Here is a 27,287-nt window from a genome sequence, read left to right on the forward strand (position 1 = left end):
GGATTATTCTTATAAACTCTCAAGAAACGTTATTCTTCAGGCCATAAAGAATAATTTTCTTGTTTACAAGATTATTAATTCGTAGGTCAGTCACACTTTATAGAGCTTGTAGCTCAAGATCATACACATTTAAGAGGCTTTGTTCCGTGAGCAGCAAACAGAGACAATCAAGAGTATAAGTTTTAATAAATGAAACTACAAAAGTACAACTAAGTTACATCTAACAAATAATATATACATGAACGGTAAATGAAAGTAACTAAAGAAAGAAAGGAAGAAAAAGCAGATTACAGAATAGCAAACACATCACAAAGAATGAACCTTTGAGAACCAGACAAAGAAACCAAATTCCGTTAACAGGGCAGATGACATTCGCGTATTTAAATCTTTGCAGCTGAACAAGCGCGTGTGTGTGTCCGTTCTAGGTGCGTGTCCGTTTGGTTGGGAACGTTCTTGCAGGTCTTCGGGAGCTCGTGAAGTGCGCGGGAGGTTCAAACGGTTTGCTTGTAAGAGTTGCCAGAAATTAGCTTATAGTCAGTTTCACTCGTAGTTGGAACTGAATGAACACGAGACTAAATAAAGCAAGAAGTCGGAGGTACGACTAATACAAAAACAAAGTAAAGGTAAAACATAAAACAAAACGGAGAGGAGACGAGACTCATAAAAAGACAAAAAGGCTAAAGCCAGAACAACAGGGAAAAAAAACAGGAAAAAGCCAGGAACACGGTGTGTCTCTTTTTTGTAGGGTTTCAAAACCCAACCTTCTTTGAGCAGTTAAACCAATTGGAACAGGGCATTCTGATCAAGAAAAAGTTTCTTTGTCTCAGCCCGCAGCTTAATTAGCATGTTTTATGGCAGTGTTAGGATTTTGTCAGTTCTACTCTAAACGATGGAAAACACAGTAGAATACATTTGATCCTAATCTAATGCATATATTTAGCCTAAGCACACCGAGAGGTTTTATTAGATGCCAAAAACAATATATCTGGAAGATACAACAAAGGGATACACTCTTATTCATTAAAATAAGCATATAAAAATTCAACTAACAAGCTAGGAATAACATAATCTACGTCAATAAACGAGCTAATCAAACATGCATACTTTAATACATCATATACAGATTTTGAATCACTTATATTCTGAATTAGAGCAAGGAATGTCTTTGTGTGGATATGTGTATGTGTGTGTGGAATGCATTCCGGAGGTCTTCTGGCCATCTGGGCTTTTGCTTAGAGAGAGAGAGGTGCGAGCTGATTACGATCTTTTTGAAGATGTCTCTGTTAAGCTTCCACTCGGCCATAACGTGTCAAAAGGAGCACTGATGCTGAGTTGTAAGTTACACCTAAAAGGTTAATGGTTAAAATGCAGTTCTGAATTTTACAAATGAGAAGTCATTGTGAGTTTTGTCCATACGCTACATCAGCTACTGTAATTATAGATATTCTGTTTTATGTGTTCTGTTTATGTGTAAAGAAGTAATAAGTGAAAACAATGAAAATACATTTCTGTATTTTCTCTCACTGGTGTTTGCTTATACATGAAAATGGCATATTGTTTGTTTGCGTTCTGTATGTTTATGTATGTTTTATGGTTATTACATGCTGTAAATTTCATTTTGGTTTAATTCATTGATACAAATGCTTGTAGTAAATCATTCTACTCTGTTTAGTGACTCATTCAGGATGAAGCTGCAAAAGGCATCAAATAGGAATATTATCTGATTTGTAATTCTACTTCCTGTAGGTTTTTGAAAAGTGCTGCTGCACAGGAAGCGTGTGAGTGTCTCACTAAAGTTCTGGGTAAAAGTCCATTATTACTGACAGAACTGGATCTGAGTGAAGATAAATTAGGAGATCTGGATGGAGAGAAGCTCTCTGCTCTTTTGATGGACTCTCATAGCAAAGTGGAGAAAATCAAGTGAGTCAATGTGATTTATACATTATAACTTCTCTGTTAATTCATTATAAAAGACTGTCAGTCACATATGTGAGCAGATATGAAGAACTGTTTATCTGATGTGTGTGTTAAATATGTACTGAATAATAAATTATGGTGTTTCTGTGTTCAGGCTGAATAATTGTGATCTGACAGAGAAAAGCTGTTCAGTTCTAGCTACTGTTCTCTCCTCTAAAACCATCCTGAAAGAGCTGAACCTGAACAACAGCCGTCTGCTGGACTCAGGAGTCAAAGAGATCTGTGAGGTACTGAAGAATCCTGTGTGTGAACTGAAGATACTCAAGTGAGTACATTTCACCATCAGCTTTCAACACCACAACACTTGCTTATCAGTTATATATATCTGAGTCCACTCACCTTCAGAAGTGAGGATAATCTAAGAATAGTTTTTTTAATTTTGTTTTGTAGTAATAAAATAGGAACAAATAAATAGCAAATGGTGGCACAATACAATAGAATGAAAAGACAAATTAAACAAACACGGCTTTATGTTTTTCAGGTGCTAATGCTTACAACTAAAGTTACAAAAGTTATTGAGTCGAGCAGTGAGGGGTTTTTCTCTTTGTCTTTTGTTCTTTAGATAGCAGGTTTATTAGGCTGCTGTCAGTATATACTGTTACACAACATGCCAGGGTTCCCGCGGGGTCTTAAAACATCTTAAAAACAGCCAGATTTTCATCCGTGGTCTTAAATTTCATTTAGTCAGGTCTTAAAAAAGATTTTACCCTCGTTCATTTCCAGAAACGCTGGCCGCAGAAAGTTATTATAAAGTAGCAAAAAAGTATCGAAGTCGCTCGCCAAGAGGCAGTTCACATATCGCGTCTTTTTCGCGCTCAAGTTCATTCAAACGTAAGCGCGACGCGCTCGTTTTTTTCCAGGCGCAGCAACATGAAAAAAGACAGGAAGGATGCGGGCTCACCCAAACACTACGGGTGTTTTTCTCTTCTCCGTAAATAAATCTTGTAACAGAGCTACAGCAAGTGTTTTTCAGCGGTGGAAATCCTTTTACTGTCTATGTGGAAATCCATTAGCCACTAAAACTTTTTTGTCATTGTGGAGTTGCATAGCAACGACAGACGCCACGGGAAAATCGGACCGAATTTTACTATTAATAATAAAAGATAAGCTAAACTGTATTGTAAATGTCAGTAAATCATTTTTTATAAAAAGAATGAGTCAAAAAAGATAAATTAAAGTCTGAAATATGTGAGGTTTATCTTTTTATAAAAACCTTTTTTGTCAACTTTATTTGAACTTGTACATGTTAGTATTTAACATGTTGCAAAGACACTTTTAAAATCTGGCTATCATTTTTAATCGTATTATTTTAATGTTTATGTTAGTGTGTATTGATGCTAATTTGATTTGTTATTTTGCTGTTTTTCGACATAACCCTTGGTGAATTGATTTCATTGTGTAGTATTAGTACTTTTTGATCAGGATTCTGTGATAACAGTGGTAATTTTTGGCACTATAATAATTAAATGAAATGTTCATGCCATTTCATCTCTAGTTATGATCAACTATGATCAACTAAAATCAACTAATTATGTGTTTTTTACAGTAGGCCTATAATATGCAAAGTACAATTTTCTATAAAAAAAATATATCTGATTCTGTTCTTTTCTCTGACACGCGTTGTTGGGTCTGGAAGGTTACTAATGTGATTGCTTTATCTGTAAATTAAGTTAATGCTTTTTCAATTACTGAATTCATTGAAATAAAATTAATTCTTTGATTTGAATATTTTTTTGGCAATGCAAGGTTTTTTTTACCTGCAATGTAGGTCTTAAATTTCAATCTTTATGGTCTTAAAATGTCTTAAAAAGGTCTTAAATTTGACTAACTGAAACCTGCAAGAACCCTGACATGCCTTCTTATCTCAACTATTTACAGTTCAAAACTGACTGTATTTACAGCAGTGTTCATTTTAGTTCTAGTGTTCATTCAAAGTTTTCGTGTTTTCTAGAGTTTCAGACTGCAGTATCACAGAAGAAGGTTATAAAGCTCTGGCTTCAGCTCTGAGATCAAACCCTTCACACCTGATAGAGCTGGATCTCAGAGGAAATGATCCTGGACAATCAGGTGTGAAGGAGCTCGATGATTTACTACAGGATCAGAACTGTAAACTCAAGACACTGAGGTGAGTGTTTTCTACAAATTAAACTGCAATAGTTTTAAGATTTTATCTGAAAGTGAATTAAACTATCGAACTATATTTCTGCACTTACTTGCATTAATATTCTTTTACCACATCTGTGCCGTGTACAGTTGTGAAATATTAATGTACTGTCTTTGTTTCTAGGATATTACAAAGTCCTGCTGCAGATGAAGCCTGTCAGTTTGTGAGAGACATTGTGGGTAAAAACCCGTTACTCCTGAGAGAGCTGAATCTGAGTGAACGTGAACTAGGAGACACACGAGTGAATCAGATCGCTGCTCTACTGCAGGATAAACACTGTGAAATCAACACACTGATGTGAGTATTGTGTTCACTTGTTATTGTACATTTATAGTGTCTTAAAAGAAATCAGGTGACCAAAACACTGTAAGGCAGGGGTGTCAAACATACGGCCGTGTGCTGAATACAGCCTACAGATTTGTCTAATCCGGCCAGCGGGATGATTTGAACAATGATAATAATAGAGATGCTCTGCTCCACTGACCATAAATCGAAACTTTATTTATTTTTATTTTGGTCAATCTCTATTCCGGACCTGCAAAAAACAGCCTGTGTAAAACATCCACAATTTGTATACGTTAACACAGGCAGACGCTGAATACAGACGGATAGAAATTGTATTTTGTATGGTTAATATTAATGTAATTGTCAGCACACTAAGGTTTAAAGAAAAGTAATTCTGCCCATCTGGCCCTTAACTTAAAATTAGTTTGAAACCCTTCTTTAACCCTTGTGCATCAATTTAAAAAAGTTACTCATAGGTCCAAAGAGGACAAAAATGTCCATGTCAAAAAACGGTCATAAAAAGTTGAAGCTTGGGAGCACAGACTTAACTTTGGTATCATTTTAAAGAATACCCTTGCCAGATTATTGCTGAAGTTCAATTTTTTTTATAAGTAAATCCAAAAAAAAATTATATAGGTTTAAGTTTATGAAAATTATTTATGAATATTATTTTATATAAAATATATATTTTATGAAACAAGTTGAACTCTAAAACGGCTAGAAAATCAAAGCCATAAATCTAAATAAGTTGTGTTCCAAATTTGAGGTTGATATCTCAAAAAATGAGCTTTCAGTAATATTTTGTTTGGGCGCAGTACCAGACTTTCCCCATTGGATCCCAGCAAAACTCCTCTGGTCACACAGTGATTGGCTTTGTTATTTGCAGTTGAGTTTTTCTCTATCAATACTACAAACACACACATGCACACAAACAATTTTTTTTTTTATATAACACACATACCAACCACACTCTGACATCCATACCAACACACCCACACAATTATCATTGCATAATTTATCCAACTGGCTCTATAATAGCTCAAAATTCATGCAGTTAACAGTAACAAAAAAACAAAAACTTACTCATAGGTCCAAAAGGGACAAAAATGTCCAAGTCAAAAAACTCTCATAAAAATGTTATGCTTGGGAGCAAATACTTAAGTTTGGTCTCATTTTAAAGAAGACCCTTGGCAGATTGTTGTTGAAGTGAAAAAAGTGAAAAACGTGCAACCAAATTTTTTTTATAGAAGTTTAAGTTTATGAAAAATATTTATGAACATTATAATCAATATTTTATATAAAATATATATATAAGTATTTTGTGTAACTAGTGCAACATTTTTTTTTTCAAATGAAATGGGGGTGAAATAGTAAAATTACAATAAAAATAGACACCTGTGCCAAAATTAATGCAGTTAACATAAAAAAAAAAAAAAAAACTTATAGGTCCAAAAGGGACTAAAATGTCCAAGTCAAAAAACTCTCATAAAAATGTTATGCTTGGGAGCAAATACTTAAGTTTGGTCTCATTTTAAAGAAGACCCTTGGCAGATTGTTGTTGAAGTGAAAAAATTGAAAAAAAGTGCAACCAAAAAAATGTTATAGAAGTTTAAGTTTATGAAAAATATTTATGAACATTATAATCAATATTTTATATAAAATATATATTTTATGAAACATTTGGAACTCTAAAACTGATATAAATTCAAAGCCATAAATCTAAACAGGTTGTGTTCCGAATTTGAGGATGATATCTCAAAAAATGAGCTTTCAGTAAGATTTTGTTTGGGCGCAGTACCAGACTTTCCCCATTGGATGCCAGCAAAACTCCACTGGTGAACACAGTGATTGAATTTTCGATTTGCAGTTGAGTTTTTCTCTCTCAAATATTACAAGCACACACATGCACACAAACACATTTTTTTTTTTATAACACACATACCAACCACACTTAGACATCCATACCAACAAACCCACACAATTATCGTTGCATAATTTATCCAGTTGGCTCTATAATATGCCGAAGCAGAAAACAGGAATAAAGCGAGTATTTGCTTTATAGGCCTAACCTGAAAAAATGGCACCATCTGATAAAAAATGGTAAAAATGTTAATTTTGAAGCCTTGCCAACAGAATGAAAGCCTATTAAAAAAGATTGCATCATTTTATAGTTATACGGCACAGGGATTAAAAAATGCAGTTTTAATGGGTTTCAATGGGGACATTTTTGTCCTTAAAGGGATAGTTCACTTTGAAATTAATTTTTGATATGTTTTAGCTTACCTCAAGGGCATCCAAGATGTAGGTGTCTTTGTTTCCGCAGTAGTTTCAATTTTGATATTTTTAGGTCAAACCGTTCTTGTCTGTCAGTCATATAATGCAGGTCTGTGGTCACTGTCTCAAAACACAAGCACAGAGTCCAAATTAAAACAATTCCCCATCGTCCAAATGAAACAATTCCCCATCATAAGTACACATTGATGGCCTAAGACACGAAACGAGCGGTTTGTGTGAGAAAACGAACAGTATTTATATCGTTTTTAGCTCTTGAAAACAGCACACGTCCAAATGGTCTGACGGCGCGGGCGGGTATAGATGTATACATAGATGTCGCCTTGGCTACGGTTTCGTTCCAATGAACTGCAGTAGCGAAGGCGACATCTAGTGTATACAACTATACCCGCATAGATATTAGGGGTGGCACGGTTCACAAAACCCACGGTTCGGTTCGTATCACGGTTTTAGGGTCACGGTTTTCGGTTCTGTACGGTTCATGTTGTTGTTTTTTCTTTTAATCTTTAACACTCCAAAAATTTACTTCAGCATATGATATATAGCTGAATTATCTAATTATTTATTTATTTATTTCATAAATGGGGTGTGTTTGCAAAACGCAGCTTCTCATTTCCCATTCTGAAGTAATATGTGTGAGCAGTCACCCTGAGGAAACTTTCAGTGGCCCTGGAGGTCCATCATCTGTAGAGCTACGTGGGCTGTGTTGGACCGTTATTTGTCAATTTATCCTCGTGTCTCGTCATCATAGGCGGGACATGTCCCCACCATTTTTTGCCAGGGTTGATATTATCTTGCAGCACGGGTGTACCAATACAAATAAATAAAACATTTCCAGTTAACTAGCAAAGTATTTGTTTCATTCGTTTGTTAAATAAGAAGCAATTTAGCGCTGAAATGTGTTTTTTTAATCAAGTGATCAAAGTGCTCGTTGCAGTTGCGATCAGTGGTGCTGATACAGTGTTCTCGTGGCTCGCGCACACACCGCAGCGGCCGCACATTCATCACTCGGACGCGCGCTTCAATCCATTGAGGAGACTCAAGGCTACTCGTTCCGATTAAATAATAAAACAAAATTCATACAAATCGGTCCCTGCTTGATATACAACCGCTGATAAACATAATCGGTTTTGATAAAGAAAAAAATATATACGATCGCAGATTAGAACTCAGAACCTTTGATACGCTTGGCAAGTTCTGCCACTGGACCATTAGGCTACGTGGAACAGTCGATCTATGTAGCCTATTTATTCACATGAAAAAAACAACATATAGTGGAGTAGATCTCATTAAATGTCTAGGTAAACTCAGTGTACTATATAAATCGATTGCTGGACATTGTAATGTAATTCTACATATGTCTGATTTATGATTTAGCATTGTATTAGCACGGGCACGAGGCTACATTGCGCATGCGTCGAACCGTGCAAACCGCGCGACGCACACGCGCACCGAACCGAGACAAGCGAACCGAACGGTTCGGATGTTTTTTCATGTACCGTGCCACCCCTAATAGATATATACACTAGATGTCGCTTTGCTACGGTTTCGTTCCAATGAACTGCAGTAGCCAAGGCGACATCTAGTGTATACATCTATACCCGCCCGCACCGTCAGACCATTTGGACGTGTGCTGTTTTCAAGAGCTAAAAACGATATAAATACTGTTCGTTTTCTCACACAAACCGCTCGTTTCGTGTCTTAGGCCATCAATGTGTACTTATGATGGGGAATTGTTTCATTTGGACGATGGGGAATTGTTTTAATTTGGACTCTGTGCTTGTGTTTTGAGACAGTGACCACAGACCTGCATTATATGACTGACAGACAAGAACGGTTTGACCTAAAAATATCAAAATTGAAACTACTGCGGAAACAAAGACACCTACATCTTGGATGCCCTTGAGGTAAGCTAAAACATATCAAAAATTAATTTCAAAGTGAACTATCCCTTTAAGGTCCTAAGAGGAAGTATTTTGTGTAACTAGTGCAAAATAGATTTTTTAAAGAAAATGATGATGAAATAGTAAAATTCCAATAAAAATACACACCCGTGCCAAATTTTATGCAGTTAGCATTAACACAGGCAAAGTGATCAAAAAAACAAAACTGAAAAAGCCAAAAATGTCCTCAAGGATGCACAAGGGCTTTTGCACCCGAGTAGTTATAGGAACTCAGTTATAGGAACTAGTCACCAGGGCGGTCCCCTGAGAATAAATATTCCCCTGGGGTAATATAGCATGCACACCGCCAGGTGGAACTCAGTGATGTAAGCTTGCTGTAAGTATATGTAAACTGTGTTTACACGTCTTTTAAAAATATTCACTGTCTGTGTTTCTCATGTATTCAGCCAGTCAGTGTACACTTACGTCACTATAGTACCTATAGTGCTGGTTTAGACCCTACTCTGAAGTAGGAGCTAATTTAGTTCCCCTTAAAAGGAGTTCCTATAACTAAAATCATTGCTAGTTCCTGCAATGCAAACACACCAAAAAGCAAGTACTTCTGCCAATCCACCTTTTTCATGAATTGTAACTTTCTTAAAAAAAAAAGTATTCAAATTAGCTAACTCTCCAAGCTGATAATGTAACATTAAACCCTATTAAATTTGTTTAAAAAAGCACATGGCAGCATGGTGCCATCATTTTACAGTGTTGCAATGACCGTCTTTTGTCAGCACCTCACCCGTCAAAGTTTAATGAGTGTGTAAATGACACCAAGCTGCCGAAGTTAGCTTCATTGAAAACAGATGGCCACTCATAGAATGGGAAAATGAAATTAGAAAATGCCGGGCAGTCTGTTTGAGGAACAACCACTCCCTGAGAAGACAAAGGACCTTTCTGGAAATAAACATTTAAACTCTCTCTTGTGAAATTAGCATCTTACAGTCTCCGGAGTGATAGGCCTAATGTACTGATCACGGCAGTAATGGAAGAGAGAGGTGCACTTTATCACAGCTCATCAAGTCGTTTTACGGATATAAAGTTTACCAGTTTATTAAGAACCACTGAAAAGGTGTATATATTTGTTTACTGTTAGCTGTAACAAGTGTTTTGTGTACTTTGCTGTGTTTCTTGATGATAATGAAATGGAGAGAGAGAGAGTTTATAGATAAGACTTTAATGCGCACTTCTTATACTGTGTTCATTCAGCTCTTACAGTGATTTTCTGGAGTAAAACTGTGGTCCGCTACAACAGGCTTGTATTAATAGTGGATAAAAGCAGATGACAAATACATTATAACTGTTATTAAACTAAACTATACCTGTTCTATATCCATACAGCATATATTCTCTGGCTCTGTGGGCATTAATGTCCGACTCCGGGTCGAAATGAACAGCGTTACTGAGTTTCTGTTTTGATAAAATCATTCCGTGAGAGATGAGCTTGTCCTGACTGAGCATGAGCTCTTGAAGCTCCGCCCTCTTTGCCGGCAACAGCAGCTCATTTGCATTTAAAGGGACACACACAAAAACGGCGTGTATTTCTGAGCCCCAAAAAGTGACAATTTAAACATGCTGTAAAAAAATGATCTGTGGGGTGTTTTGAGCTAAACCTTCACATACACACTCTGGGGACATCAGAGACTTATTTTACATCTTGTGATAAGGGGCATAATAGGTGCCCTTTAAGATCTCTTATTGAAAATGTATGGCTGTCATGAAAAGGAGAATCAGAGAACAACCATCATGGACTGTTTAGTAGCTGAAGTCTTGTATCAAGCGAGATTAGGCAAAAATTCCACTTGCAAAACTGTAATTCCCAAACAGTTAAAAAGTTTATTTAAAAGAAAAGATGATGTCACACAGTGGTAAACATGCCTCAGTCCCAACTCTTTTAGCGTGTGATGCAGCCGTCACATTTTTTATTTATTTCAAAACACAATTAAGTTGGTCAGTAAAACATTGGAAATCTTTTCTGTGTACTTAAAGGTCAGTTAAATAAAGGTTAAAGAAAAGTAACAAATCACAGACTGTTGATTTTATTGCATTTTACAAAATGTACCAACGTCTCTGGACATGTGTTTGTAAATTCTCGCTCTTCTGTTCATCATTTTAGGCTGCGTAAGTGTGGTCTAACAGAGGAAAGCTGTTCAGCTCTCGCTACAGTCCTGAGATCAAACTCCAGTCTGAAAGAGCTTGACATCAGCAACAATAATCTGCAGGATTCAGGAGTGAAGAAACTCCAGAACGGATTAGAAAATACAAACTGCACACTGGAGAAACTCAGGTGAGTTCAATGATCCATTGTTTGATTCCACTTAACTTGAATGTTTTTTTGTTTTGTTTTTCATAGTACAATGTATGGTTTAACAGCAGTGTTGGGGAAGCTACTCTGAATCTGTAGTTTGTCAAGCTACAAGCTGCTTGTTACATTCAAGCTTGTAGCTACTCTACAAGTTTCTATTAAAAGGAGCTGACTACATTGCACCTTCTTTTTTTACAATGACATTGTTACAAATAACTGAATATTTGTTAAAGGAAAATGCCGAAATTTTCCTATTTACATGTTGTGATTTGTATAGTCACAGCGTGTACAAATAACAAGGTCACATGAGACATCTTCTAACCGTACTGTATACACACTGGGAACTATATTCTCAGAAGGCGAAGCACTGCTACTTCTGCAGAGTGATTTGCTCGCAGAACCTGTAGAAGATGGCTGTGTCTCATGTGACCTTGTTATTTGTACACACTGTGACTATACAAATCACAACGTGTAAATAGGAAAATGTTGGCATTATTTTGTCACTTATTGGGAGGGGTATGCTAGCTGGAGCCATTTACCTCCAGTCTTTGTGCTAAGCTAGGCTAGCGGTGGGTGCGTCAGACAGAGTTACGGCACGCACGGAGATGAGAAGGGTATGTGTGGACTCATCTAACTCTGGGGGATACGGGGAATAAGCTAAAGTCCCAAAAAGTCACCGTGTTCCTTTAGGAAAGAATGTTATAAGTAAAATATTTGGGGGGTTTAAAACAACATGTTGTAATGCAATTATGGTTTCAATGAGTGGGGTGAATTCAGGTTGACTGGGACAATTTTTCCCAGTCATTTTAATGGCAAAAAGTGTCCCAATCGTTTGATTTTGTAAACTATCCAAAACACACCAAAAAAGTAGCCTATATCTCAAACTTACTGTCAAAGTGCAAAATTGCTACAAATGTAACATCAATACAAGAACAAAATGTATGTTAACTCAAACTGGATACACAGGAGTAATCAAAAATGCAGGTTAAACTCACAGCACATGCGGTAGGCTATTTACTGTGAACAGAGCCGCTCTGAGACGCAAATCATGAGCTGCTCGCGCTTTGCTTGAAATCCCCCCGCAACGATCCTTTGCCAAGTAATAAGCGCACTACTATATTGCAATTTTATTTCAGTTCGATTAGTGATCGTTAAGGTTCATTACAAAACTAACAGGACAGATTAATCTATGGTGGTTCATTATTGTAATTAAAATAGAAATAAACATTTGATATAGAGTGCAATAAAGCAGGATAAGTACATTTAAAAAGCTATTATTCACCTTCCATATGTGCTTTAAGTATTTAATGTAGACTGCATTTTAATATTTGGTTTGCATAAATTACAGTCGATTCATGTGAAATATCCATTCCTGTTCATCCTTTACATAATCATCAGATAATCTCTTGTCGGTGGATGGACTGTAAAGTCGTAAAATGCATGATGTGACAACAGATGGTGGTAATGAACAAATGTAGTTTATCTAGTAAGAAGACTCTGCGTTGCTTCAGTGCATTACAGGTTTATGATTCATCATAATGCAAAATGGAAAGTAGTTTTCAGTCGCGCTACACGGCTACTTGGAAAAAGTAGCTAGCTACTGGAAAAGCTACAATGTTTTAAAGTAGCTGAGCTACTGTCCAGATACTAAAAAATGTAGTTATGTTAGTGGTATCGTGACTTGTACTGTAGCTAGCTACTCCCCAACACTGTTGAACAGTACGAAATATGTTTAAATATATTAATCATAAAATAACAATAACTTGATGAATTTTATAAATTCCCTTTTTTTCTAGACTTTCAGACTGCATTATCACAGAAGAAGGTTATAAAGCTCTGGCTTCAGCTCTGAGATCAAACCCTTCACACCTGATAGAGCTGGATCTCACAGGAAATGATCCTGGACAATCAGGAGTGAAGGAGCTCAGTGATTTACTACAGGATCAGAAGTGTTCACTGAAAACACTGAGGTGAGACGTGATGAAATAATACAAAATAAATATGCATGCTAAATATTCATACAAAATATTCTTTCAGTAATACAATAAGCTCCACAATACAATAAGCTTTACTGAGTTTTGTTTAGATAACAATTGCAACCGTCTACGCCAGGCACGGCGTCATGGGTGGGCCTGACGGGCCTGGGCCCACCCACTTTTCAACAGGCCCACCCAAAAAAAAAAAAAAAAAAAAAAAACGTAATATATTCAAATTTTGTCAAGAATTATAAAAAATCGCCAATAAGCTCATAATTTGTACTAAAATAGTCTAAATGTTTAGTTTTAAAAACAATTTAAAAAAAGCTGGCTATGTCTATTTGGATGTTTCTGTGCAAGTTCAGCAGACAGTGGGGTTCGGGTTTGTTCCGATCAGAGCTCGTGAGTGGAGAGCGCATTTCTGAATATTCCCTCCGCTCACTCATTCCGTAGGGTCGCTCGCTCAACCCAGAATGGCCTGCTGGTTCGAAAATATGTGGAATAAGGGCTGCCTCCGACAAATTTTTTTTTTTTTTTCTAGTCGACTAGTAGTTGTTAATTTAAGCCATTCGTGGACAAATCGCCCCTTTATATTAATTTAATTACTTAGGCTATCCTACAGGATAAAAAGCGTTATGACCGCACGCATAAAGCTTGCCACAAAGAACCGGTTAAAGTAATTATGAATGTGTCTAAATTAGCAAGGAGACATTTAATTGTTTAGTAATAAACTGGTGTTTTCTGTGTCGCTGCAAAGATGAAGTTGACAATGCGGACTCTCCATGAACGCCAGAGAGAAATGCACATTTCATATGGATTAGGCTACATAATCAGAGAGTAGCCTATTTATTTTGGTTTGAATATTTTCGTTTAAAAGTAGACATTTCAAGCTTTCTGTAATAGATAACCCATATTTCTCAAATCTGTGAGGCACAAGCTGAGTTTCGGCGCCCTCCAGTTCACGTGCAATGCAAGTGATCGTGCCTGCGCCTTATTACATTGTCTGCTGTATATGCTTCTTATTTATTAAATACGGAAAATTGATTGATAAAACATTTATCAAAATTAAGATACAATTTATACAAAACGAAAATCTTTTAAAAAGAGTTTTCTATAAAACAAAACTTAATGAAGTCGTCAAAATCATTTTTTACCAAAAACAGCGCCGTTGCTAGGAGGGCGCCAGCGCCTCTGCCTCGCGAGTGGATGATAGCCCTGAAGACGCCTAGCAATGATATACCTTTAGTGGTAGTATACCTTTAGTTAAGTTATACCTTAATAGTCTTCGTAGCGCGCTATGAGACAATGTTATCGGAAAATGCAGCCCAGTATGATGCGTATGATGCGTAATGGAGATTCCAAAGCGCTCTTCTTTGGTCAGAACCATGGAGAGCGATCGCGGATAGGTCTGTCCTATGCACCGAAACTTTTAACAATGCAATAAAATATTTAAAGAGCATCAAGCTATTAAAATCTATATTATGTATACGCACAGATAATATAACAGTAGGCTATATTAGTCAATATTTTTGCAGTATATATATCCAAGCAGTGATTGGATAACGTTTTTAAATTAAGGCCCACCCACAATTGGTCTGGCCCATCCAAAACTGGAATCCTGGCGCCGTGCCTGGTCTACGCACACCTTGGCAATAGAATCGCCAATGGCTAGTACATTTTTTAGTTTACTCACCAGACTGAGATATATATATAGTTCAATCAAATCTACTTTTCTTTGTAAAATGCCACAGCTTTTTAAATATCTGAACGTACATTCTTAACATCAGTCAATCAAGCATTATATAATGATAATCAAGCAATATTTAATGATAGAACTTTAGTAATTAGAACTAAAACTTGGTATGTATGCATATTTGTCATTTTAACTGAAATTAGGTCTGGTGGTGCTTATGTGGACAATCCTTATGCTGGCTGCGCATCCATTGAGCTGAATTGAAATAGTACAGACGGAGAGCGAAACTCTGAAGCGCTCAGATATATTTTCAATTGCTGAACACTCTGACTATTCCAAACTCATACTTTGCCTCTAACACACACACTCTGCCTCTAACACACACACTGGCGAGTAAAATCTAAGAGTTGATTAGCCAATGGCTCGTGATAGACATTATTTAGTGCCCAGAGTGAAAATTTTGTCGCAGATGTGAGTGATTTACTCACATTGTAGAGGGTTGAATTGTACTGATGGTATTCAGTAGTATGGTATTAAATATTTCTGAAACTGTAGTTTAATGCCATCAAGCCCAGGTTCACTGCATCACTGTATCTCTCTACAGCAGTTCTGTGAGTCTCCAGATGTTCACAAACATGCAGTTTCACAAGCCAGTTTTCTGTGCGCTGATGTTTCTCACATATTGCTTAAAGCCATAAAGACATTTCAATTTCATCTTCCCTTCTGCAGGTTTTTGAGAAGTCCTGCTGCAGAGAAAGCCTGTACATATTTGACAGAACTTGTGGGTAAAAACCCGTTACTCCAGAGAGAGCTGAACCTGAGTGGACGTGAACTAGGAGACACACGAGTGAATCAGATCGCTGCTCTACTGCAGGATAAACACTGTAAACTCAACACACTGATGTAAGTATTTTGTTTTAGTGACATAAAATGTTACATTACATTTAATATTATTTTTACAGTAGTGGATAATACCATTTCCTCATTTGTTTGAGTCAGAGCAGTTTTTCTCTTAGCAGACAATAATGTTATATATTAAAATTAAGTAAACAATTAAAGACATACACATTTAGATAAAAAATACTTTCACAGATTGTATATAATTTAAATTAAGTACACATAACTGTATATGCTTTATTTCCAAAAGCTTATATTTTATATCTACAGAGTTTTTACTTTAAAGTATGTTGTTGTGTGCAAATATTTGGTTGTGGATAGAGACCTGCAATCCCGTGGGATCTCACCCATAAAATATCTAAAAACAAAGAAATTATTATTCATCTATTGCACAAAAGCAACAAGTAAACAACTAAAATAAAAATGTATTTACAAATGCAAGAAAATGCTGAGTTTTTATTTTTACAGCATTGAGTAATGTAGCCTATCACAGACAGTTGATTTCTTTTACGCAGTGACCAATCAGATGTATTTAAATTAATCCACTCACTGCTCAAAACGCCATAGTTTTTGTTCAGTGCTGGATTTTGTTCACTCTCATGAGTCCTCTCAATATCACAAACAAAGTGTAGACATTATAAAATATTTTTTGTGCAGTCAACTTTACTGATTATAACTAAGTTTTGTGAGATGTCAGCTTTTTAGTGATTATAAAGGGAGCGCTTTTTGCATGCATTCTGCCATGCCAAACCATGCACACAGTAGCCTATGATTGCTTTTCTGTTAAATTAACAGTGGTTTGTGAATGTTGATGCTTTAATAACAAATATTTTATTGAGAGCGTTTATGCTATGATGTTGTGGCAAGGCTAAACGTAACTTGAAATTATTTAATGGAAATTTTATGGACGTAGTGATCTATGTACGCTTTTATGCGTGAAAGTTGCAGATGGGAGCCGGAGAAGGTTACATATGTTTTTGTAGGAGCAGGACAGAATCTAGCGGGAGGGGCTGGGAGCGGGACTGAAAAAACTGTCCCGAGGAAGTGTCTAATTGGGAGTTGTGAAACAAGACTTTTTTTTTCCCTTCTTTTTTTTTTAAAGCTGCAAAATAATTTAGTGCCTGTTCCAGAACAAAGCAAATTAAATTGTGATGTACCAATTGTTCGGCCACCGATCTTTATCAGCTGATATTTATCTTAATCCCACCCTCTTTTGATTGACAGGATATAATCAGCCCTGATTGTCAGCTGTTTTTAGACACTCAGCTGATGGCCGACAGCATGGAAAATCGCTTTGATCTGCCAATACCAATAAAAAAAAAAAAAACGTATATTTTCCTCATGCCTGGAGCAGTATAAAAATTTAGGGTGCATTTGATTTGACAGAAAATATGAATGAAACTTAAATGCAGAATGATGTCATCAACATTATTGATCCGATTTGGAGGTAGAGAGAGAGAGTAAAAATGTAGCACCCAAATGATGACATTGACACGGAAGAACGCCTTTCAAAGTTGATCTGAAATTGTGTAAACTTTTTTGCATTTTGAAAAAACATTCCCTAACTCAGTGGGTTTTTTTACATTTGAAATGTAAAAAAAATTTACATTTGAAAAACATGCAATGAAAAACACCTGCAATAGTTTCACTTGTAATGTCATATAACTGTAATAGTCCATGAGCCAGGGGGGGTTGATCGGTATCAACGGGGGGGCAAATGCTATCATTGTTTTTTGGCAAGGTATACACCCCTAGTATTAGAAAAATCACGATAGCAGTGCAGCGGTGGTAGCGAAATCACTTTTTTCAGCTCATGAAGTTACTAACCCCCTAAAATAAATTCCGTTTTTGAAATCTGGTGTATATCTGGTTTAGGCTCATGCTAGGGATATTGTCAATATTCTATAATATGGTGCTTGGTATCGTTGGAAAGGGGACCTTTTAGGCTTTCATTTAAGCCCAGTACTGAATCTGTCTGACAAACACAGAGGTCACAAGACTTCTTTAAACCAGAAATAACACAAATTTTTTCACAATTTCCGCCTAAACTGTATGCTTTCTTTTATCCCTGTGGCATGAAAGAACACCATGGACACAAAACTCAACAACTTCAATACTCAAGGCACTCTGATGACTCAGAAAATGTATAATATACCCATACTATTTATTTGTGAGAGCCTTAAATTAGACTTCTGCAGCCAGCACAAGTCTTCAAAATAGAATAGAGCCAATAGAATGGACAAATAGAATACCCTATTAGTCCAGGGCCAAATGGCCTATTTATTCATGTACAGTTGTAATAAAAAGTAATTGTTTCAATAGTGTTGTCAGCATAACACTTGTAAGTGGTTTAACAAAATGTTTCTATCATGTATTTTGATATTCACCCACTTTCAGTTAAAATATCAGAAAGTAGCTCATGCACGGAATGTTGATGGATTTTGACAGTTTGACGAGGTTTTGTCAGTTTTGTGAAAAGATTGTTGGTTCAGTTGACTGGTTATAACAACACTACCAACTATGCCATCTTCAATCAACTTCCATTGAGTTCCAAGGGTATTAAATGTAAGTACAAAATACTTTTTCTCTTGTGCTTGTGAATTGGTGGGGAATAGTAGCAATGACTTAAGGCCTCATTATACTTCTGCGTCGGACATACGCCGGAGCCTATACGCCGTAGGCAACGTGTTGGTTTTAATTTATACTTCTGTGTCGTTGTCCGCGTTGACGCGCACCTGGGTAGAGCCCTGCATTTCAGCCCGAGCCCGACGGGCCCCGACTTTTTTAAGCCCCTAGGGCCGGGCTTCGGGCCAATTTTCACGTCGTAGTTCTCATGCGGGCCGGGCCTCGGGCCTTTTTTGGGTTATCCTTCTTTTTATAATTTTAGACATTAATTAAAAAATTATGAGAAGTTGACGTCAACGATAGAAGAACAAACATAGAAAGACATTTAATAACCTCATAACTTTCATAATCTTATAATTACACTGACATATGATTGACATGACAGTCTCACGCACGCAAGCACGCGCACACACAGAAGGTTTCCCGTCAGCGCAACCAACGATTCACCTCACGTGCAAATAATGGAGAATATTAAGAGAAAAATCGCAGAGTGATAGAAGAGAGGACTGGGTTAAAATCTCCCACTGTGGATGCTATTCTTTTTGTCCACGATGCTCTGTAAGAGACTGTTCTAACTTTTCGTTTGATTGGACTTTATTTTCGTTTAACTGTTGGAAACTACTGGAAAAAAGAATGGCCATGTTCTGTGGTGCATTTTTGAGGTAAGATAACCTGCAAGTTTGTTTTTGATTTATTTTATTTTATTTGCTCTTGCTCATTTCGTTTGCGAGCGCTGTTGCGAGCAGCCTGAAGGTACGTTCACACTACACGCGACCAAGCGACGCGATACCATTCATTTTCAATGGGGAGCGGGCGACTTCCGGCGACACGCGCGGTCGCGACCGTTGGCGACTGGATGGGGCGTGTCTGGCGACGCGACAAAGTTGAGAAATGTTTAACTTTATGCAAATGAAGAGCGACTTTCGCGGGCGACAACCAATAGGAGTGAAGTCAGTGGAGCAAACGTGATCCGTCACTCTTCAGTGCAGCGTCTGACCGAGGCAAGATGAATGAGAAGTTTATTTTAGCAGTCAGAAACTGTCCAATAGTTTATGATATGTCTCTGTGTACATACGGTGGTACTCGCCGTGCTGACTCCGAGCCCGAATGGTTTCATGAACTCAGAAAGACAGTATTTGCCCATTTTCTGCAGTTAAATAGCCGCGATAGCACAGGGCACTCATTCATCTTTAATATTATGCATTTTATGTACTGATCCCATTTATATTTAGACTTTTCCTTCCACAATGTTAGCTTGTAGCGGCAAGAAAACAGATTTGTTGTCTACAACACGTAACATCCGTGAATGTCACTCACAAACATTACCTAGGCAACCAGAAGTGAGAACGCCCACTAACGACCTGAGACAGAGCGCAACGCGTCATAATCTGAAGACCACGCCCACCCAGGGGGAAAACAAACCAACCGTCCCCATTGACTTTGCATTGCGAGAGGCTGCCTCCTTGTCATTTCTTGCTTCTAACAAAAGACAGAAAAATGCCTAAAAGCTGCTATGTGACAAGGTGTACAGAAAACAAGCTAAGAAACCCAGAAATAAGTTTTCATAAGCTGTCGACCCCAAAAAACGAGCGTTTGAGGACATAATGCGTAATAGGCGTGGCCTAAATGCGCTCTGTCTCTATCGCCAGCCACTGGCGACATGCAGCGATAAAGTCGCTTGTAGTGTGAACGGGGCTTCAGTATTTTAAAAAAAAAAATTTACTCACTTAATAAATAAACATTAAACTAACTGTCTGTGTGATATCCTTGAAGTGTTTTATATCTATGGATTTTATTGTAGCCAAGTAAAGTATTAGCGTTGATTTGAGAGGCTAAATTGATCAAATATGTTTTACTCGCTGTTGGCTCGCCTGCTTGGTCGTCTTTTTTTTTTTTTTTTTTTTTTTTTTTAAATGTTCCAAACATTTGTCTAAATTAACTTAAAGGTGGACTTCCGGCAAGATGGCCGACTGAGCGGGGAAACTTTTCAATTGCTCTCCGTAAAGTTCCTCAGAACAACGAACAAAGACAAAAATTTTCCAAAAAAACAAGTTGGTTAGTTCGGTTAACGTTTACAAAACATAAAGTAACTGATTTGAAGGAAAATAGAACGAAAATGACCTCAAACGATGATACTACCAAGGACGGGAGGATGATGAAAGCAAAAGGCGGGCCTCCGCTCCACGACTACGCTGCCATGGATATCACTTGTGCAGGTGCGGATAAGCGGCAGCTTGAGGACTCTCCACTGAACACTCCGGACAAAGGAGCTCCGATGGAAAAGAGGGTAAAACCCAATAAAGAGGCTTCATTTGAGTCTATAATGATGGCTATAACTCGCCTGAACTCCCGCTTTGATAAACAAGAAAGTGGTTTGGAAGAGGTAAAGTCCAAAATCAGAGAGAATAGTACCATGATCTGCAGCCTAGCTAAAACACTCGAGTTTAATGCTGCCGAGATAAAAGAATGCAAGACAAAAGCGGCAGTCTTAGAAGAAAAAGTTACGTCGCTGACAAAAGAAAACTGTGATTTGAAGAAAAAAGTCACTCTGCAAGAGGCCCACAGCCGTCGCTGGAATTTAAGAATCAAGGGAATGAAAGAAAAGATGAACGAAAACATTCGTGAAGACGTTATCGACCTTCTGAAAAAAGTGGCACCGCGCATGGCGGGGAGAATGGATGACATAGTGGACGTGGTGCACCGTGTCGGGAAGAAGGAAGAGAAGTGGACGCGATCGGTCATCATCCGGTTTGTGAAAAGAAAGGATAGGGATGACATCTGGGATCTTACGAAGAATTCAGCTGTCTGCAAGGAAGCCAGGGTTTTCTTCACTGAAGATTTGTCGGAGGCAGTTAAACAAGCAAGGGAGGTGCTTTGGCCGAGGATCGATGAGGCAAGAAAAGCAGGAAAAAGGGCATACTTTCGGGGCCCTTACGGATACATAGACGGTAAACGGATCTAATCACCAAAATTTATTTTTGCTCAACATATAAAGGAAAGTTAACTTTAGGATAGAGGAACTGCTTGGATGTTCACAGTTTAAGGGTACTCGGATTACCTGTAATATTTCTATAAACTGAACTGTTCTCTTACCTCGGTTGGGGTAAATTTATTTTATGTTTATGTTTAATCTAAGATCTGAACTTTCTTTTATTTCTTTAAATGCAAGAGGTCTGAAAGACAATGTAAAACGCAAGGCTACTTTTCTTTTCTGCAAAGGTTTTAAAGCTCATGCGGTTTTCTTACAAGAGACACACTCCTGTGAAGAGGATGAGACTTTTTGGAAGAACCAGTGGGGAGAGAAGATTTATTTTTCACATGGGACTAATCGGTCTGGGGGTGTGGCTATATGTTTGCAACGATTTCCTGGAGAAGTAATAACTTATAAAGCTGACAAAGATGGACATTGGGTTGTAATCCTTGCTAACTTGGAGGGTTCATTATGTCTTGTTGCGAATATATATGGGTATAACAATTTAAATCAGAACAAAAGGCTGTTGGATGATATAGCAGATATAATCGCAGATTTCAAACTTTCTTATAATATTAGTTTTACAATATTTGGAGGGGATTTTAACATTGCACCGGATGAATGGTTAGACAGATCCCCGTCATTTTATAATGACCACCAGTATAACACAGTTCTTAGGATTTTCACAGATACTCACTCTCTCACTGATATCTGGCGTCAAAAAAATCCCAATGAATGTCAATATACATGGATAAAACCTAATGGTGGTGCAAAATCAAGGATAGATTATTGGTTATTATCCCCTGAAATACTGGAATTTGTCACTAAGGTTGAAATAGCTGCAGCACCTTTAACTGACCATTGTTTAATTGGATTAAATCTCAAACCAAATGTTAATATCAACCACTATAAGAGCTATTGGACATTTAATTCAGATTTATTATTGGTGGAAGAATTTGTCAATGAGGTAAGAAGTACATTAATAGAACTTGAAAATGATACAGAACTAAACACTTATTGTAAAAAATGGGAATATTTTAAATTTAAAGTGAGAAATATTTCTATTAAACAGGGTAAAATCAGAAGCCAACGCCTAAGGGAAAAAGAATATACCCTAGTACATGAAATTAACATGTTGTGTAAGAGACATGATCTTACAAAAGAAGATAAGGCTACTTTGTCAAATTTACATTCCAATCTTGATGAATTATTCACTCAAAGGGCACAGGGTGCTTATGTAAGGTCCAGGGCTAAGTGGATAGAACAAGGGGAGAAAAATTCATCTTACTTCTACCATTTAGAAAAAAGAAGACAAGAAAAGAATAAATTGGATGTATTAATGATTAATGACAAAGAATGTCACCAAGCAAATATAATAGCTGAAGAGACTTTTGAATTTTATTCAAATTTATACTCATCCAATTACACTCCTGAATGTTCTGTACATTTTCTCGAGAATATAAGACACAATATTCCTCAAGTTGAACAGGGTTTTAAATTGTTATGTGATGCTGGAATACAACTAAAAGAACTTGATGCTGCTATTGAGCGTATGGCTTTGGGAAAAGCCCCTGGTCAAGATGGTTTAACATCCAATTTTTATAATTTTTTCTGGAAAGATATAAAACAAATGTTATTTTCAGTTTTCAATGAATGCATTGAGAATAACAATCTCACAACAACGATGAAGCAAGGGGTCATTACTCTCTTACCAAAGCCAGGAAAAGATAAAAGGTATATTGAAAATCTTAGACCCATATCCGTATTAAATGTAGATTATAAACTTTTCACTCAAATTTTAGCCAATAGATTAAAGTCTGGGATAGGAGATGTTGTTAGTGAAACTCAGTCGGGCTTTATTAAAGATAGATCAATACACAATAACATTAGATTAGTTTTGGATTTATTGGATTACAACTATCTAATTGAAGATCAAGGTTTCATTTTTTTCCTTGATTTCTATAAAGCGTTTGATCTGGTGGAGCATTCTTTTATTTTGAAGACTCTTGAATTTTTCGGCTTTGGTAAGAAGTACATTGATATGATTAACTTGCTATATACAGATATAAACAGTTCAGTGTCTTTACCTAAGGGTACAACCAAAAGATTCCAGATAAAGAGAGGGGTAAAGCAGGGATGCCCGTGTTCACCTCTGATTTTTATTTTAGTTGTAGAAATATTATCGATTTATATAAAAAACAGTACAGATTTGAAACCATTAAATGTTCTGGGCAGGCCTCTAATTATCACACAATTAGCCGATGACACGACAATTTTTATAAAAAATGCAGATCAAATTCCTCTAGTAATTAAGAAAGTGGAGATGTTTTCTAAAGTTTCTGGGTTACAATTAAATCTTAAAAAATGCGAGCTGATGGCCCTTCATGAGCACCCCAATTCAGACTTACATGGAATCCCTGTGAAAACTAAAGTAAAATACTTGGGAATTATATTGTCAAAAGATTGGAAAAGAAGGGAACTTCTAAACATTGAAAACAATATAACCGAAACACAACCTATTTTAAATTCTTGGTTACAAAGAGATTTATCAATCTTTGGTAGAATTTTAATTACCAAAAGCGAAGCTTTATCAAGATTTATTTACCCTGCATTTTCCCTAGCTGTCCCTGATCATCTAATTAATAAAATAAACAAAAACATTTTTAATTTTACATGGAAAAATAAACATCACTATATTAGAAAAAATGATGCAGTTAAACCCATTGCTGAAGGTGGTCTAAACATAATTGATTTTGAAGCTATGAATGGAATGCTAAAATTAAAATGGTTGCATAATTTTATAAACAATCCTAATAGTTTTTGGTTTCATATTCCATCCAAAATATTTTTAAAATGTGGCAGCATTGAATTCCTATTAGCCTGTGACTTTTCTCTTTCCAAATTACCCCTCAAGTTATCTAAATTTCATCAACAGGTTCTCTTAAATTGGAAAATGTCTTATACTCATAATTTTACTCCACACAACATGCCTATCTGGAACAATAGATGCATATTGTTCAAAAGAAAATCTATCTATTATGATGACTGGGTGAAAAAAGGTATTTGGGCTATTTCACATCTTATGGATTCTGATGGAAATGTCCTTAATTACTCTGTTCTCACAGAGAAATACAATCTTAAATGTACCAAAAAACAATATAATACTATAATTAAGGCTATTCCTTTAGAAATGTTAAATTTGATGAAAGGTGTATTGATGTATGATGTCGTATTACCTAGATTTCCTCGGCTTATAATAGATGACATAGAATTTAAAAACAGAAAATGTTCAAACAAAATAATACGAAGTGCAATAACAAATAAACTTCACCCACTTTTATTAAAAAGACTTTACACCCTCAATGATTTTCCAAAAGATATACAAATAAAAATCAGAACCAAATATCTCTCCCTCCCAATTTTTCCTAAAGCTAAAGAAACTCATTTCAAAATTTTAAACGATATTTATCCCAGTAATGAATTTCTGAGACAACGTTTCAATATTGATTTAAACTGTTGTTCATTTTGTGATTGTGATATTGAATCTGTGGAGCATGTATTTTTTGATTGTCATTATACCAGAACTTTATGGAATTCTTTTCAACATTGGATATCAGAATATGTTAGTGATGCACCCAATTTACTGTACAAAAATGTCAAATTTGGAGTATTTTTGCAAGATAGCAAGAAAGAACTTTTTTACAATACTTGTATACTCTTAGTTAAACATTATATTCACAAATGTAAATTTTTGAAGGTCAAACCAATCTTCCACATTTATTTAAATGAATTCTTGCAATTTAGGAAAGCCTTATGTCATGTAAAAACTAAAACAGCTACTATTTTCATTAATTTCATACAATCTCAGGTATGACAACAGACCTCTTGTGAATGTGATTATTATTATTTTTATTTATTTATTTTTTATTTTTTTGGATTGTTGTTTGTTCTCATGTTGTACGACCATTGTACACTTTTGTACTTTAATTTGTACACCTGCTCAGTCTTGTACAAATTCGTAAAATGTTGTAATACGGTAAAAAAAAAAAAAAAAAAAAAACCTTAAAGGTATAGCGGAGGATTTTCTTTTTCCGGGTGGGTAGTGTAAACTATTGGTCCACCTAAGTGTCAATCATTCTGGTGATATGTTTACGTAAGGCCGTCGTACGTGCTCGTCCCTTAGTTTTCGCTTTCTGCGCATGCGCACTTTCAGGTGTTTATGTGTGGTGAGCTAGAGCTCAGCCATTCATTGAAGCTCGCCGTTTCACCGGGTCCTTTGAAAATGTCTGAGGGTCGCAAGAGAAAAAGTTTGTACGAACTGTATGAGAAGAAGAGAGAAACAAGATCAGAGTGTTTTTGGGAGATTGTTTCACACGATGGCGTGCGCTGAAAACACAGGTTGGGCTTCCCACTGATGCCTCAGTCGCGAAGTTTCTACTCAAAAGGTAAAGTTTGGCATGCTATTTGGAGAAAAAGTGCAAATCTTCTTTTGGAAAGTAATCTTGTATGAGCGATGCCGACAGCAACTTGTAAACAGAGCGTGCACGAGGAGAACCTCGCACACGTTTAATAGGCGTTCCCTCTCGGGAGCAGGTAGACTGGTAGAGTGTTGCGCATGTGCATTTTTTCAAAAAGTGGAGAGGGCGGTTCTTATCTAAAATTCGGAAAGATCCTCCGCTATACCTTTAATAAAGAAATGAAAAGAAAAGAAACATAACTAACAAAACGGACATATTTTAATGGCTGCAAATAGGGCAGGCTGCCGCTGTGAAAAAAAAAAAAAAAAAAAAAAAAACGGGCTCGGGTCGGACTCGGGCTGATAATTCTGATGAGCTGTCGGACACGGGTCGGGCTAGGGCCTGAGCGTCTCGGGCCAGGGCCGGGCTCGGGCCTAGATTTGAGGCCCGTGCAGGGCTCTACACCTGGGCAGCATGAAACCCCGAGGGAGGGGTTCTGGCAGACCAATCACACCGCTTGTGTCCGCGTAGAATTGACGCGTTGTTACATTTTTGGAGAGGTGCACGTCAGGGTACGCTACGGCGGCAGTTCGACGCAGAAGTATAAAACAGGCTTAATGTAAGCTTGGCGTTTTTAGCAGGCTAGCTATCTAGCAGGCTAGCTAGCTTGCAGGTTAAACTGGCTGTCATAGATTAATCATAGACTGGCATAGATTAATCTATGAAACAGTGTAACAGTAACTGCTACAGTGCAGTCAGGGCTCTCAAGTGTCACATGACAGTCACTCATTTCGGTCTTTTGTCACGCCCTTTCGCCACACATTGTATTTCTCATGCGGAAAAACAATTTATAATATATTTAATATGCCGCAGCGCCCAAAATGTCTCTGGCCGCGCCAGTCTCATTATGGAACCGGCAGGAATCAATCGCTGTAAAAATCTATTATTGTCTATCCATTATAAAAGTGCATCTATCCATTATAAAAGTGCATCTATCCATAATAAAAGTGCATATATCCATTATAAAAGAGCATCTATCCATTATAAAAGAGCATCTATCCATTATAAAAGTGCATCTATCCATTATAAAAGTCCATCTCTCCATCATAAAAGTCCATCTCTCCATTATAAAAGTCCATCTCTCCATCATAAAAGTCCATCTCTCCATCATAAAAGTCCATCTATCAATTATAAAAGTGCATCTATCCATTATAAAAGTCCATCTATCCATTATAAAAGTGCATCTAGCCATTATAAAGGTCCATCTATCCATTATAAAAGTGCATCTATCCATTATAAAAGTGCATCTATCCATCATAAAAGTGCATCTAGCCATTATAAAGGTCCATCTATCCATTATAAAAGTGCATCTATCCATCATAAAAGTGCATCTATCCATCATAAAAGTGCATCTATCCATCATAAAAGTGCATCTATCCATTATAAAAGTGCATCTATCCATCATAAAAGTGCATCTATACATCATAAAAGTGCATCTATCCATCATAAAAGAGCATCTATCCATTATAAAAGAGCATCTATCCATCATAAAAGTGCATCTATCCATCATAAAAGTGCATCTATCCATCATAAAAGTGCATCTATCCATCATAAAAGAGCATCTATCCATTATAAAAGTGCATCTATCCATTATAAAAGTCCATCTATCCATTATAAAAGTGCATCTATCCATTATAAAGGT

The 27,287-nt window shown here is 36.7% G+C and overlaps 1 protein-coding gene across 1 annotated transcript in view; it reads left to right on the forward strand.

Moving 5' to 3' along the window:
* The window catches only part of LOC311291152 (uncharacterized protein), a gene marked incomplete at its 5' end in the record, with an annotated part of 111,845 nt that overhangs the window by 53,997 nt on the left and 30,561 nt on the right, over window positions 1-27,287 (forward strand). The window contains 5 exons of the mRNA XM_084410025.1: window positions 3,929-4,102; window positions 4,265-4,438; window positions 10,778-10,948; window positions 12,763-12,936; window positions 15,365-15,538. Coding sequence (XP_084266151.1) covers window positions 3,929-4,102; window positions 4,265-4,438; window positions 10,778-10,948; window positions 12,763-12,936; window positions 15,365-15,538 — 867 coding nt within the window. The remainder of the gene's footprint in view (window positions 1-3,928; window positions 4,103-4,264; window positions 4,439-10,777; window positions 10,949-12,762; window positions 12,937-15,364; window positions 15,539-27,287) is intronic.

Source organism: Rutilus rutilus, assembly GCF_951802725.1.
Source record: "Rutilus rutilus genome assembly, chromosome: 5".
In the NCBI taxonomy this organism is placed as follows: domain Eukaryota; kingdom Metazoa; phylum Chordata; class Actinopteri; order Cypriniformes; family Leuciscidae; genus Rutilus; species Rutilus rutilus.